At 39.0% G+C, this 15,036-nt stretch overlaps 1 protein-coding gene across 1 annotated transcript in view; it reads left to right on the top strand.

Annotated features, from left to right (window-relative positions):
* Positions 1-3,001: 3,001 nt before the first annotated feature.
* Positions 3,002-15,036, top strand: part of zcchc2 (zinc finger, CCHC domain containing 2) — a 15,608-nt gene continuing 3,573 nt past the window's right edge. The window contains exons 1-10 of the mRNA XM_010776357.1: positions 3,002-4,116; positions 6,958-7,078; positions 7,519-7,589; positions 9,037-9,108; positions 9,722-9,822; positions 10,663-10,766; positions 11,815-11,877; positions 12,843-12,903; positions 13,211-13,329; positions 14,883-15,026. Of these exons, the coding sequence (XP_010774659.1) occupies positions 3,313-4,116; positions 6,958-7,078; positions 7,519-7,589; positions 9,037-9,108; positions 9,722-9,822; positions 10,663-10,766; positions 11,815-11,877; positions 12,843-12,903; positions 13,211-13,329; positions 14,883-15,026 (1,660 nt within the window). The 5' untranslated portion in view covers positions 3,002-3,312. The remainder of the gene's footprint in view (positions 4,117-6,957; positions 7,079-7,518; positions 7,590-9,036; positions 9,109-9,721; positions 9,823-10,662; positions 10,767-11,814; positions 11,878-12,842; positions 12,904-13,210; positions 13,330-14,882; positions 15,027-15,036) is intronic.

The raw sequence follows: 15,036 nt of genomic DNA, 5'->3' as shown, positions 1-15,036 counted from the left end.
CTTCTAACATGCTCAAAACTACCAAACATTCAATAATTTTCAGGATTTTAACCCTTTAAATGCCTGTTTCATTATTTGAATTATCTCACTATTTATGACAAAAAAACACAAAAAATGAATTATTTTCAATATAATAATTAGTAGAGGGATGGAACTTTGGTGGTTATTNTGTGCCCTCCTCGAATTTTCAACCTTTCGACACCTTCGTGGCAAAAATGTACACGCCCATAATAACTGCTATTAAATCATCATACATCAACATTTTTTTGAAAAAAATGTTGATGTATGATGATTTAATAGCAGTTATTATGGGCGTGTACATTTTTGCCACGAAGGTGTCGAAAGGTTGAAAATTCGAGGAGGGCACAACAATAACTTGGGTGATGCATTTTTGTTATTGTAAACACATATCATGTGAAGACCAAAATAAACAATGGATGTACACAAAAAGTGTGTTTATCAAAGCTGGATGTATCTTCTTCCACCGTGGCACAGAACTTTGTTGTTGTCTAAAAACGATTCAAGTCAAATCAGCGAAAACACACTGTTGCACTAGCTCAGTGGTTCTCAAAGTGGGGGGCGCGCCCCCCCTGGTGGGCGCAGAGGCATGCCAGGGGGGGGCGCGAGAGACCAGGAAGAAAAATGGTTATAAAAAAATAAAATAAAAGATAAAAATAAAAAATAAAATAAAAATCATAATTTGAAAAATTATTGATTCGAAAATAATATGATGCAGTACAGTACTATTACGTCTGGGTCTCTGTTTTCATTAAAGCTCGGCTCTGTGTGTGTGTGTGGAACGAGCCATTTTGTGTGCGCGAGAGAGAGAGAGAGCACACCGGTACTGGAGATCGTTGTTTTTAGCTTCTGGTGCTAGCGAGCTACGCTAACGGATATNTATTAAAATAATAAAAGGCTTGCAATATTTCAGTTGATTTGTAATGAATCCAGAATGTATGACATTTTTGTTTTTTTAATTGCATTACAGAAAATAAAGAACTTTATCACAATATTCTAATTTTCTGAGACAGTTCCATAGATCTCTTCATTTTGCTCTCAAAGTGCACCAGATTGATGCTTTTAACTTCAATATTTAAAAATAAATCTTCCAGGGGAAGCTTGCCCCCGGACCCCCCTATGTGACGTCCACACATCACCTATAAAAATAGCACTTGACCCCTGCTTACACCTATATGCCGTGAGCTGATTATCGAGCCGTCATTGTAACAGTTGCGGGTACGTTGTGTATTTGCGTGGGGAGTGTTGCAGTAGAAAATTCCACTGTAGCGACCGGAACATTAATGGGAAACCCTAAATGTTTGAGCACCCTCTATGAAACGTCAAGCTACCCCACAGCACCCCCAAAATAGAATCTCTGGCACCGCCACTGAGCCTGATTATTCGTTTTGGGGGGGCCGACTTTTTTTTTTCTCCAAAGGGGGGGCCTGACAGAAAAGGTTTGAGAACCACTGCTCTAGAGCAAGCTTTGAAGAAATGAAAAACATCCTGGCTTGTTACAAATCATCGCTATTAAACTCAGTTATGCATGAACAAATAAATTGTCCTTTTCCTGCATAATAAAGAAATGCGTTGCATAAAAGCCAACACTTCAAAAACCTTTCGTGAAGGAAGTATTCAGACAAAAAATAGCACTACGCAACATTTAAAAAGCCATATTACTAAAACACTAAAACATACTAAAAGTAAACTACCAGCATAAGGTAGCCTACATCAAAAGTTACACCATGACTAGTTATGCAATAAGAGTATAAGATTATTAGTGATGCATTAATGTGTCTGTAATATTTAACTATTTTAGTTGGTTGAAGTTGAGCTAGTTTGAAACTATTGTCCATACTGTTGAATACTTTATAACAATGCATCATAACAACTGTGAAAAGAACTGTATGTCCTCTGAACTTGAAGTATTGAGTAGCATAAAATCGAAATCATCATGTTAAGTTAAAGTACCTCAAATAAGTACAGTTTTCACTACAATCCAGTTGCCTATACTCACTGACATGTGTTCATAAAAGGATAAAGAACTCTGAACTGCTGTTGCCCCCTGTTGGAGCAGCACAGTTAAGTTTGTCTCAGAGAGCCTTATGATCAGGGCTTCCTTTTGCCTCAGTGGTAGTTTAAAGTGTTACTCTTGCCAGGGACTGCCCTGAGCTCTGTAAATAAATAAATAAAAGAAAGAAGGCAAAAACCTAGCAAAGAATTTTGTTTTTCTAAATATGTGCCTTCCCTTCCTAACCAAACCGACCACATCAGGCTGGTCAACACGCAGAGAAAGCTGTAATAAGCGAGGAGGAATGTTTTTCATGCAGGAATTCAGCTGAAATGAATAAAAGAAAGCTCTGGATTGGTGCAAATATTAGTTGACAAGAATAGATTAAACATGTATTACTTTGCTTATGAGGAGTGTTTAAAAAGGCTGCCTCTTTTAGCAATTAATAAAAGGAGTTACAGTGTTAGACAGAATCAATAAGCAAAAGACAACTTGTTTATTCCAGCTTATACTGGTTTATAACAGCTTATTTACTTTCCACGGGATCAGTTCAAGTGTGTTTTTATCTGCACCATGTGCCTTTTCCTCTTTATATCTGACTCTTTTTTTGTCGAGCTTCAGGAAATTGTGTTCTTTGCCCAATCAGATCCAGACTACAAGCACTCCAGTAGCCGTTTTCACTCACCTATAAATCTACCCAGAGGACATGAAGCTGTAGTGTCAAGCAGCCACATTTACCCATTCTGCTGTCCTTTTATTTGTAAGGGTTCCATTTTTCCTCTAGAGGGCGGTGTTGGCTCGGTAAATCAATATGTTCGCCCAGTCTTTTTTTACTCTTTTCACTATTAACTTTAAAAATACAAGAAGCAAACATATGTATGTGCTGTTTGAATTTCCCTACACTCAAGTCAATATCAAATGACAAGTCCTTCATTACTTCTGGATGAAGACATATATTTGTTTTTTGTTTATTTTTTGCCAATCTGCATTCACTAAAAATGTTCACAACATTCAGAATTGTATTCATACAGCCTTCAGAACAAGTCCGCTAACAGCCTTGAGGTGGCAGCAACGTGCTTACGGTACATAGCAGTACTACCGGAAATGAGCATTAGAAGAAGAATGTAACGTTGGAAAAAGCTACAGTACTATCGCCGCGTCAGATGATTAGCGAATAGTAAAAACACTGTTGAAAGACTGACAGTCCACCTCTCTTTTCTGCATTACAAAACGTCGTAAGTCGTCCGTTATGTATATTGGTCCGTTATTTACAGTTTGAAGCCTCTCTCGCTGCGCTGATAATGCTGAAAATGAAGCTACCGATGAAAACGGGCGAGGAAGGAGGCGACGAAACTGCCGAGGACGATTCATTGGATCTATCGGAGCATCAACATATTCCCAGGGCGGTACCTCCTTCTTCGGTGTCCGGCCATCTGGATGATTCACCCAGACCTAGTGTGTATCCATTCCAGCTGGACAAGGAGACTGTTTTTGAGTGGTTTGGCCTACATCTTAACCCTGCTAAGCGGATCGAGTTCATGTGCGGACTGCTACATATGTGCCAACCCCTGGAGCTCCGCTTTTTGGGATCTTACTTAGAGGATCTTGCAAAAAAAGACTATCATGTTTTAAGAGACTTTGAGTTTCGTGCTAATAGTCCAAGCGACTTAGGAGTTTTAACAGACGTTATAGATCCAGTCGTTAGGTCCAAACTCCTAGTCTGCATTTCCCTCCTCGGGTCTGACAGCAGGGAATGCGCTGGAATACTCTTTCGGATACTGAGCCATGTAGATCCGGCCCTGTTCTACAAAAATTATGACTACTCCCTCCCTTCATTCTCCGACCCTAACCACCACTCGTTCCATCCACCGTGTCAGGACGGGAATATGTACGGGCGGTCAGAGGAGACCTGCGGCTTCTCCACTAATGAACCAGCGGCAGGACCTCTGGAGCAGTTGGCGCTGCTTTTTGCCATGGCCTCTCTCCATCCAGCGTTCCACTTCCACCAACGGGAGATTGTCCGGGACCAGCTTGACAAAATAGAGCTTGCCATAGCGGAGGAGCAGAGACGTCAAAGTCAGCTAAGAATAAACGCCCAGATAACGGTAATTTAAAAAACACTAGCACCGTTAAATGCTAAGCTAGGTGAACAAATACTCAAGTACAACTTGTGTTCTTAAGAAAGATGTCTATAGCATGCCAGTCTAAAAGTGTTAATTGATGAATGCACTCCGATACATATTGTCCAAGTGTACCAAGTGCTTCCCTTTCCTACCATGGTCTGTCGTCCAAGACAGGACAGGTCACTCATGCTAAACAGAGTTAGCTAACAAGCTAATGTTGGTCGGTTAATCTGCCAGCAACTGGCGTGCGGCAGGTGGTTTCCACTGTTTGGGGGATATTTCAATGACCCCCATGTTATATATTGCATCTTTATTCTGTGATTTAGCTACCGTCCTGTGTGTAAAAACTCTGTGCAGAGAAAGTCATTAACAAGCTTACTTGGAGCCAAGCGTTGCCCTCATTAATGCTACATCCATTAAATGCTAATCTCGGTTCTCGAAGTATTGTATCCATTCACCAGTCTGCAACTCTAGAGTCTAGAATGCTGACGCTGTAACTGCTGCAGTCGGAGTTTGATAAAGTACTGATTCACTTGTGGCTTTTTAACCACGTGCTCTATGACACTGGATGTTGTCATTCCAAACAAATGGTAAAGAAAAGTAATTTATTGGAAAATATGACCTCCATTTCTTAACTCATATGTAACTACTGCTTTCCACAACAGTCCATCTTCTAGATTTAATTGGGGCCTTAAAATGATATTATGTACACCGTATTTGTGGATGAGGCCCCTTGAGTCTGGGTTTAGTTAATAGCATTGATTGTCATTTACAGAAGCCAGAAAATTCAACTCAAATAAGCAATAGAAATGTAAGTTATGTTTGAGCTAAGAGTTGGTTGCTAATTTCCTGAAATGGTTTCTTATGCCAGCCCGAAAACTGTTACTGTTTAGCTCTGGTATTTCTCCCTTAAGCACTTGTCCTATTTTAGTCTCCTCTCGCCAATCTCTTCTTTCCTCTATCAGTCTTAAACCATTGTCCATGGAGGTCCAAAAGCTACCAGGCTCTTATTCCACGTAGTTCCCAACTAATTAACTGCTTCATTCTAGGGCTGCACAATTTGGGGAAATAATGTAATTGCGATTTTTCTGACAGATATTGCGATTGCGATTTGCGAAATATATATTTTTAAGCGACCCAACAGAAGTTTATTGTAAAATGCGGCCATATCTCCAGCTAGGAAGGTCATATCAACCGTCTCTAGCACCCTCGCAGCCCGAGCTACAAGTGAAAGAACTAAACTTACATGAAACTTCCGTTGGGTTGCTTTAAGGTCAAGCTTCAGTTTAAGATTCACCCTGTAATAGATGTAAAACATGTGATGGAGCATTACTAACCTGACTCAGATGGTTTGTTTCACCAAACCATCTAGGAAAGCTCCATTGGAAGCCATTTGGAAAAGTATTTCAAAAAGACTTGACAGGTGATTGGATCAATCTGTCTATCACCTTCTATCATGGGCCACTTCTGATTGGTTAACAATGTCTGGTACATGTGGAGCACAGCACTTCTGATTAGTGTGGATGACTGACACACAAGAAAAAAAAAAGAGGTTTTCGCAGGATTTGCGATTTGATAATTACATAATTTAAAATCGCGATTTCGATTTAAATTCGATTAATCGTTCAGCCCTACTTCATTCCCAGAAATACCTGTTCCTCTCCTCAGGTCGGGGTTATTACTCAGTGGATAGACACATAATAGTTTTGGTCTCAAGTCTTTTAAAACACACAAATATCGTCACATAATTACTGTACTGAGAGCCCAGGGAAATTCTCTAACAAAAGTTGTTTTGGCATTTGTGAAATGTATGTGCATTGTGCACATCAACACGGAAAATTAATTTCCCTAATCTGAATTCATGTTAGGAATGCAAAGCTGTTCTGCAGCAGACTCAAGTGTCAGAGCTTCCAACCAGCACAAGTAACCGCACCCTTTAGAGTCAACCTGAATTTAATTTGAACTTGTAGGAGTGTCTTTCCACCTTACGGTGATACATTTCTTCATATGCCAGTTTACATTAGGGATACTTTAACCAACTGGGAAATATTGGTGATCAGTATCTATTGCAGTTGGTCATATTCCTAACAGAAAACATGATTGAAAAGTTGATTTTAAATGTAGCTATTAACTGAAAAAAAAGCTCTCATGCAACACTTTTCCCCTACTTTTGTTTAATGCTGGCCTATCACAGTGACCATACATCTAAACATGCATGTAGTTGGTACAATATTTCAGGTCTGTCTCTGTTCTAGATGAATCCATGAGGTTGACATCATGGTGAGTCATGTGAAGATGAGCTGCCCTTAATCACATATGCCATTTTTAGTGTGCCGTACTGTTTCTGCACTGTGGCGCTGTCAATGTGGTACAAGATCGAGGGAGGGGAAACAGTGAATTAAAGGATGGTTAGACATTTTTATTTTAGATTACTTGCCTTCTGACTGTAAACAATAATGGTGTAACTCAGCTGTTGTCTTTTTTTTAATAATATATTTTAATGTTGACCTATTTTATCATAGTCCATGTGTAAACCAGGACTACTCTTTGTAAACCGAACATATCACCTGTTGTTTCATCTTTGTCGTGAATAAACTAACCTAACAGGGGCTTCTTGATTGAAATGTCACATAATTATACTTAAACATAACATTGTATAACTCTGGAAAACAAATAACTGGTTCATCTTGGTGGTTGTTTTTTATGCAATCTAAATATGGAGCCTTAGAGATGCATTTATAACTAGTCATGCTGTAACTGAAGGTTAAAATGGTAACAAACCAGTAAGAGCCAGATACTAACTCAGTGTATTTCTGTCTCCAGGAGCTGACGAGTCAGAAGACGGATTACCTGCCTTCCCCAGCGCTGGGTTTGGGGGATTGTACTGCAGCCCATCCTCCCTGCCAGAGCCGTCGCTCCAGCCGCTGGGCAACACAAAGAGAAGGTGATAATAATCATTTGACAAAGCAGTAATGTAATGGGAACACATACCTGCCAAACGCTGAGGTTACTTCAATGAAGCCGCGAATTCTGTTACGCTAGCCTGAATTTTTACATTACATTCATTTCGTTTTTTCAGTATTTTCTCTTTATTTGTCCCTGTAATGATTTGTATGATTTTCTTCTATAGCAGCAATTGCTATATAAATTATACAGCCCCTTCACCTTTTCAGTATTTTTTAAATCGCGCAAGAGGTAAATTGTCGGGGCGCCTAGAAAGTACTGATGGAGCTGTAGTAAATGATAACTGTAGAGGTCTATTGTGTTTGTAAAGTCGATATTTTTGAAGGCCTAATAGCTACATTACTCCAACGTATTGCTCTCCTAGTGAACTCGCCGGAGTCAGTGATTTATAATGGTTTGTTCCTCCTCTCTGTTTTGCAGCAGTGCATATAGAGGGAATTGTGCTCAGGGGCATCACTCGCACCAGAATAGACAAGGAATACAACTTTGAGGTAAGTAACAACACTGCATACACACACCGCACTGCTTCAGGTTAATACATCTGGTGGAATTGTTTTAGTGTTGTACTGTATTAACCATGTAATCTTACGTTTGCAACAAGACTGTGACACTTATGTGTGCTCTCAGTTCATTGAGGCCAACACCATTTTCCACATTTATCTCACAATGAATATCCTTGTTATGCTGGTTTTTGCTATCCGAAAGTGGTCTGCTACTCTTTTCCTCTGGCATCCTATGGTGCCCAGTGCCAGAAAGTGAGGTAAATCTCTAGTAATTTCTCTCGCAATTGCCCCTTGCATCAAACTAATCCCAAACTCTTAATCTCTAGCGAGGCAGCTCATCGCTGCTAATGAGCCTGTTCATTCAAGAATGAATGCCATCCAAATGCAGATTCACATGAACTCATGGGAGTATTTATTGCTCAATTAAAGGAAAAATAAATCATTATGACAGATGGAGAGTCTATCCTGTTGGCCTGACTGAGCTGCGGCAGTCAAGCCAACAGCACTCACAACAGAGAGCGTCCTCCTCACACCATCTGTTTGTGCTGGACAGACACACAATGATACACATAGTAACACATGTATTCATAATGCACCAGAGACCTTAATAAAGCATGTGTCTTTTCATCATGTAGTATAATAACTGTATAGATCATCTATAGATAATAATACTGTTCCGTGGTGCTATAGGGATCGTCTTGTCAAGCTTTTTTAGTACAAATTCTAATTACCAACTTAATTCAAGGCCAATCTGACACTTACCATTTCTTGTACATAAACATTAACACAATCCATTGGCAAAACCATTCCAGTTTCAATAGCAAACGTTATGCCTTAGCATATCTTTGTTATAAATACAGCCTGCCTCATCTCACTCATCTTTATTATGAATGAGTCTGGTTTTAATGGATAGACACTAATGCATTCCTACAGTTGTTTCATATATTGAGTCATAGTGGCATCATTTGTGTGATACATTATTGATTAACATGCTTTTTGTAGAAAACCAGAATAGAAAGTCCCAAATAAATGAGAATATTTGTGGGAAAGTACAGGTTTATATCTCAATCATTGCATAACAGCACATTAGGAATGGGTGTAACTATTGCTCTATCTGTGATTATAGAGGGAGATTAGGACACATGTTTGTGTAGACTTGGGTTGGGAGTCGACCTGCTCTGTATTTTTTCCCTTAGCACTTTTTTTGTTTTGTTTGTGTTTTAAAATTAGAGCCATTTTGGTTTGGGTGTTGTATGTCGGTTGTCTTACATTTCAGTTTATTCATGACCCTTAAAATAGATCCCTTAAATCAATATGGTGTAACACTGTCTGTTTGTACTTCGGTGTGTACTCGGCTGTACTGTGTAGTGCTAGCATGCATAGCCCTATTTCCTTTGCAGTGTTGTGATAGAGAGTGTCCTCTGATGTGTTCCAGGTGAAGTGGTCAGACTCTTCTTCTAGTAGTGTGACCAAAACCCATCTGGAACTGGAGAATTTCCTTCTTAAGGTATCCATTTTGGTCATTTTTCACAAATTCAGTACCCTACGACCTTTATGCCAAACAGAGAAGAGTAAATACATTTATTTTTCAACAGAACACACTTAGTTATACTTCGGGTATATTCAGGGTTTATGCTGCTTATTATGTTACACAAGCAGTTCCAAGATAGTTATATATATATATATATATATATATATATATATATATATATATAGAATAAATATTAAATGAACATATCTATAAATACATAATGTAAATGTTATCAATAAAGAAATTAAACAAAAGTAACCCAACCCATCAGAACTTGTATCATACATATAACAGTTTATTTAATATAAATTAAACTTACTGTTTTTATGACATTGTTGTAATTTTTATTTAATGCCAACTTGATCAAATAATGTCACTTTTCACTTACAAACATTGTATAGGATTTATGTCACTTTTTAAGATGTCACATTTTATTTAATATTATTTTTAATGTCATAATTGTCTTTTCTTTAGATACATTTCAGATATGATGATGTCATTTTCTTTCCATGCTGCTACTGTTGCCTTCACTGTAACTTGTAGCCCAACACACACTCCTTGTTTATCCTGCATTGTTTTCTCCCAGCAGCTCCCTAAGGATCAGAGTACTGAGTCTTTTGAGAAAAGCATCCTGAGACTTCTGAGCCAGGGGGAGCGGAACGTGAGCAGAGAGGTGGAGAACAACCTCAGGTACATTAAACCCAGATATAAACTCAATTTGTCAAATAAGGGGGGAATTGCTGCGACTTCTGAAAATATATACATTTGCCGTTAGTGTTTTTCAGATGACTAACCTGATGAAATGTGAGGCATATTTATTTTTGAATTGTGAATAAGGCAATGCAGTTTGAAAAAATGTATCTGCATTTCTCTATTGCGTTACTTTAGTGAGGTTCATAATAGCTCACTTGTTGAAGAACAGCATGTGCAAGTCCAGAGACTTCACACGCACACACGCGCACACACACACTGAACTAGTGGACAAACACGTTTGTGTCCATCAGTTTCATTTTCTGTGAAGTGGCTCAGTGGAAAGTGAAACTTATCAGCAGGAACTCAAGCCTTTCATCAGTAGCCCAGCCCTCCACCCCTCTTTTTCCACGGGAAGCTTTTTGCTTTATTCATTTAAATACCGTAATGCTGGCAGTACAAGACACTTCTACATGTGCGCAACTTTATTTTCATAAGCACTTATTTGTCATTTCAGGTACGTCTTTTGGATTGAGCAAAGCCAGACAAAACTCAAACTCTGAAAATATGTATTTGTCATCTTCTTATGTTTAAAAAAAAAAATGTTTTTATTTTATCCTCAAATGGGCCTTAAGTCTCAGATAGTGACATTTCTTCCAGTAACAAGGAGATGCATGTTTAAAGGAAACACATAAAACATTTTTGATAATGCTACATAAGTGGGTGTAGGATTTGAGTATACCTTTGCTCAGCTGCTTGTAGATGTTTTGCTGCATCATGTTAAACGTCTCCTGAGAAAAACCTAACGATAGGTGTCTCTTCCCCTGTGCCTGCCTTCAGGGAAAAGTTCCTGTCTGCGCCTCCAGTCTTCAGACAGACCAGGAAGGTGTGCAGCTTCTTCAACTGTGACTCCAGTTACTCTACAAAACCGAGCTGCTGCAGATGTGAGTATGAGACGAATGCCTTCTGTTGCCGTTCTCATGGTTATTTATTAGAAAGTCATAGGTAGATTTAGTTTGCAGATAAAAAGACAAGAGATCCATCTTGACACACATTCTGAAAACAATATGGACACACCTCTAATGAAAGTACACCCTGCTCAGTCACATCTAAAAACATTTCAAAAACAATAGTACAAACATGGGCATTCGAGGTTAATAAATACATAGGCTAACGCTTGACACTTTGAGACAACTAACCTCCGGTACGAAGGAAGAAAAATGATGAGTGCGGGATCACGACTCCATTTTGGTCCTTGGCACGTTTTGAGATAAAGTATTTTCACTGCCGATAGTACCTAGTTAATATAGGCGGGATTCTTAGCTGATAAGGATGTGCGTGAAACTGCACTTTTAACTGCATTCCAGACCAAGCTGACCAAAGCATGATTTTGCTATTTGACATTTTTTAAATAACAACTTAGTCAGTAGTTTGTCATGTTTTAAATTGCTTTAATATTCAGTACACGTTGCTTGGAACTTCCACAGGAAGTACCTGGTATATTCCTCTAGTTTTTACAATGGAAAACCAAGAGAGCGCGAGTTGAGTCGTGGCAGGAGAAAAATGGGCTTAAGAAAACAGCTCTCCTTCTTAACATTGTGCTTTTTGCAGCAGATTTAAGGAGTCTCCTCACAAGGATACCATGTTAACTCATATGATCCTCAATTTTATTTTTGTTTCTTTCAGTTGAATAAATATAAACACATTTTAGAATTGCCAACAAGGACATTACTTTAGTATTATGCCTTTTATTACAATCAAATATATGAAACAAAGGCACGGAAAGGTTTTGGGGTTTCTGTATTTTTTATTTATTTCTGCAATATTATTAAATCATCTTGCATCCATTGTATCTTAATAGTTCTTAGTTTGTGCCCAGGCACTTTTTCCTGTTGGAAACCTGTTACTGAGTTCAACTAAAGCAAAGTCATTTTTGTAATGCTACATGTATGTGATTTTCATATTTTTACCAATGTATCTTTGTATTCATAGGTAACTGCCAGTTGGGTAAGGCCTACCAAGGAGACTGTTCTGATGCCTCCAGTCAGGAGGAAGGTGGGAGCAACTTTTTTTATTTCTTTATTTAAATATTTCAGTCATTTCCCACAGTGATGTTTTCAGACAAATGTTTATTTTCTGCGGAGAGTTGAAGCGGGCTGCAGAGATTAGCAAAGAGGACAAAAGAAATGCATAGGAGCATGTATAATCAGTGACATACAAAGGAACAGCCCAATAACCAGGGCTGCAGTCGGGCTACGGCTACACAGTAAACATGAAAAGCTAACTAGCGTTTATTTTTGGAGCTCATTTGGGAAGGCTGGTTCAAATCCTCATGTTTCATGGCTATATTTGCCCGATCACGTGCTGGAGTTCAGCTCAGCAGCAGTAACCACAGTCCTGACCTGCCTCATACTGCAATTATTAGTGGTGTGTGTGTGTGTGTGTGTGTGTGTGTGTGTGTGTGTGTGTGTGTGTGTGTGTGTGTGTGTGTGTGTGTGTGTGTGTGTGTGTGTGTGTGTGTGTGTGTGTGTTTTAAACAAGCACTTTCATTTAACCTTAACGCAATTGTGTAATAGAGAAACAAACACATTTGACATGTACATTTAAAAAGAAATGTGCTCTGGCAGAAGCTATAACAGTAAATCGATACCACACTGATGGGAAAAGACAGTTTCAGGAGTTTTTGCCTACTAATAGTAATGTCCTATCAGAAATAAAAAGAATATGTTTGAAAAGGACTTCTGTGACTTAATTAGAAAGTGTACATATTTTTCCTTACCAATCACACGCATTTCTTTTTAAGTAAATGTGAAATATGTATCTACAGCATTGACCACAAGTATGGTATGACTTGACTATGTAAAGGTTTGATTGGGTTCTCTTTTTACAAGAGCTAATGATTCTCATATGACTTATCATTTTCTATGTCCTCAAGCATCAGTTAATATATTCTATATCTTTAATTTTGTCATTGTTAAAAAATGTGATTCACAATTGTTTCTTTCGATTTTTCCTCTCAGATCTAGAACTGTATGCTCAGGGACACAAGAAAAAGAACGGGGCCAAAAGTCCATGTCCAGGGTAAGTAGACTGTGGTCTGATCTTTGCCTCAATTATTTACATTTTTTTTATGAAAGTACAATACCACTTTAGCAAATAATAATATAACTTATCTATATTATCCTATAGTAAACAGTAGCTAATAATGCATAGAGGTTTAATGATAATACCAACAGGACTCGTTAAATATAGTTTGATAGAAAAAGTATGACGAAATATAAATTACATGGTTAGGAAAAATCAGCTATTGCATAACATCATGTTTAGACCACCTGAATGTTTTCATGATCAGAAACACACAAAGGGAAACACTCGTATCTCTCTCTAGTGGCCGGGGCCCTCAAGGGGATGTTTGGAGGGGGGGCCACGCTGCAGAGATCAATGTTCCATCAGAGAGGAGGAAGAGCTGTACACTGAGGAGCAGCCAGGAGGCCGACCAGGTGAGGGGTTGAGGGCTGAACAGGGCTCCTTTTCTTTATCTGCAGGTCATCTATTTTTAGTTATAATTTCCAGTATATTAACAACAATAAGCGGGAAAAAAAAAGTCATTATACAATGCATTACTTATATCAAACTAATGTGTTTTAACACATTTGTGTGAGAAATTGCTCAAAACTTTAGAAAACATTTCATTATGTGATGTTTGTTTGTAGGTCTGTTGGGTTAAAGGTGTTGTTTTGTTCTCATGTCTCAGCAGTGGGGGTGTTATGCAGTGTTGGTCTAATGATTAACTGCACTGTAAAGCTCAGCAGCACAGTTCACAGTTATGGACATTTCCTCGAACGCTAGTTAATCATTACGGGACGTAGTTGCATGAAGGCCTACAGGAACTCAGCCATTCCTTAGTACGACTAAGAGAGAAGAGTGTGTTTGGGTCGATATGTCACACACTGCCAAGTGAATGGGAATACTCACTGCTAATTTTACTGATTTAGGTCAAGGCAACAATTTTGCATGACTGCAAGAGAGCCAATATTTGTATCAATATAATGTACCTTACATGGAGTAGTAAACGTAAAGCTCACCTATTATGCAAAATCCACGTTTTCATGTATTTTATACATACACACGTGTCCCCTCTGTAAAGAGATTCGTAAAGTTTCAGAAAAAAAGATTCTCTCTTTTTGTCCTGATCCATTTATATAAAAACCTGTCTGAAAATGAGCTGATCAGATGTTGGCCACTTTATGATGTCATAACGTTTTTTAGGCTTGTGTAACCATCAGCCAATCACCAACCCAGGTAACACCCCCCACCTTATCACCTGAATCTCCTCCTAGAGCAGGGGTTCCCAAAGTGGGGGTCGCAAGACCCCGAGTGGGGGTCGCGAGATGATTACAAAATAAAAATTGAAAAATAAATGTATAACAATTTTTTTTAATTGTTATTAATAATAACGTCTGCATAGACATTTTTCAGGGGCGGACTAGCCATCGGTATAATTTCCCCGCAGCGAGGCTCCCCCCCATTGACAATCCACTAGCGCAGTGTTTCTCAAACATTTTCATACCAAGGACCACTTAACCAATACAGGGTGTCCACGGGGTCTTAAAAATTATTAAAAGTTGATAAATCAAATTAGCGAAAATTAAGGCTATTAAAAAGTATTAAACGGCATTTTCCAAGGTATTAAGAAGGTCCACAGCAACAACAACATGAAACACCCTTTAATTTACTGAAACGACATGTCGGGAAACCCCCTCACGCCGTAAAATGCTGCTTCTTATTTTAAGTTTTGTTGCCTTGCTCCGCTCTGTGGGGGGGGGTGGAGAGTCTGTCGATTGGGATCAAAGCTGTCCGGTCCCACATGCTAAGTGCTAGCCAGAAAGCCGCGGCGTTTAAGTCCCGACTCTCCCGATGGCCAGTCTGTTAGGTTACCATCTAAGGTTTCCGCAAGTGTTTGAAAGAACGTTGACATATCACATTATGCAAAAGACGCAGAATTATAACTGGATATAAATCCCAACTATACACAACTGAAATGAAATTTTATCGTCTAGATAAACCTGGCCTATATCAAAGACGAATCACTTGTACACCAGAGAAGGACCTCTCCGTCGTAACGGGCCTGAAGGCGACCCGAGGAAGCGCCGAGGAGGCAAGGTCTCTCAGACGTGACGGTCGCCACCACAGTCGCTGCCACCGTCAGTCCCC

Source organism: Notothenia coriiceps, unplaced genomic scaffold (assembly GCF_000735185.1).
Source record: "Notothenia coriiceps isolate Sejong01 unplaced genomic scaffold, NC01 NC01_scaffold00016873, whole genome shotgun sequence".
NCBI lineage: Eukaryota > Metazoa > Chordata > Actinopteri > Perciformes > Nototheniidae > Notothenia > Notothenia coriiceps.
This window is presented reverse-complemented; position numbering and strand designations above follow the sequence as displayed.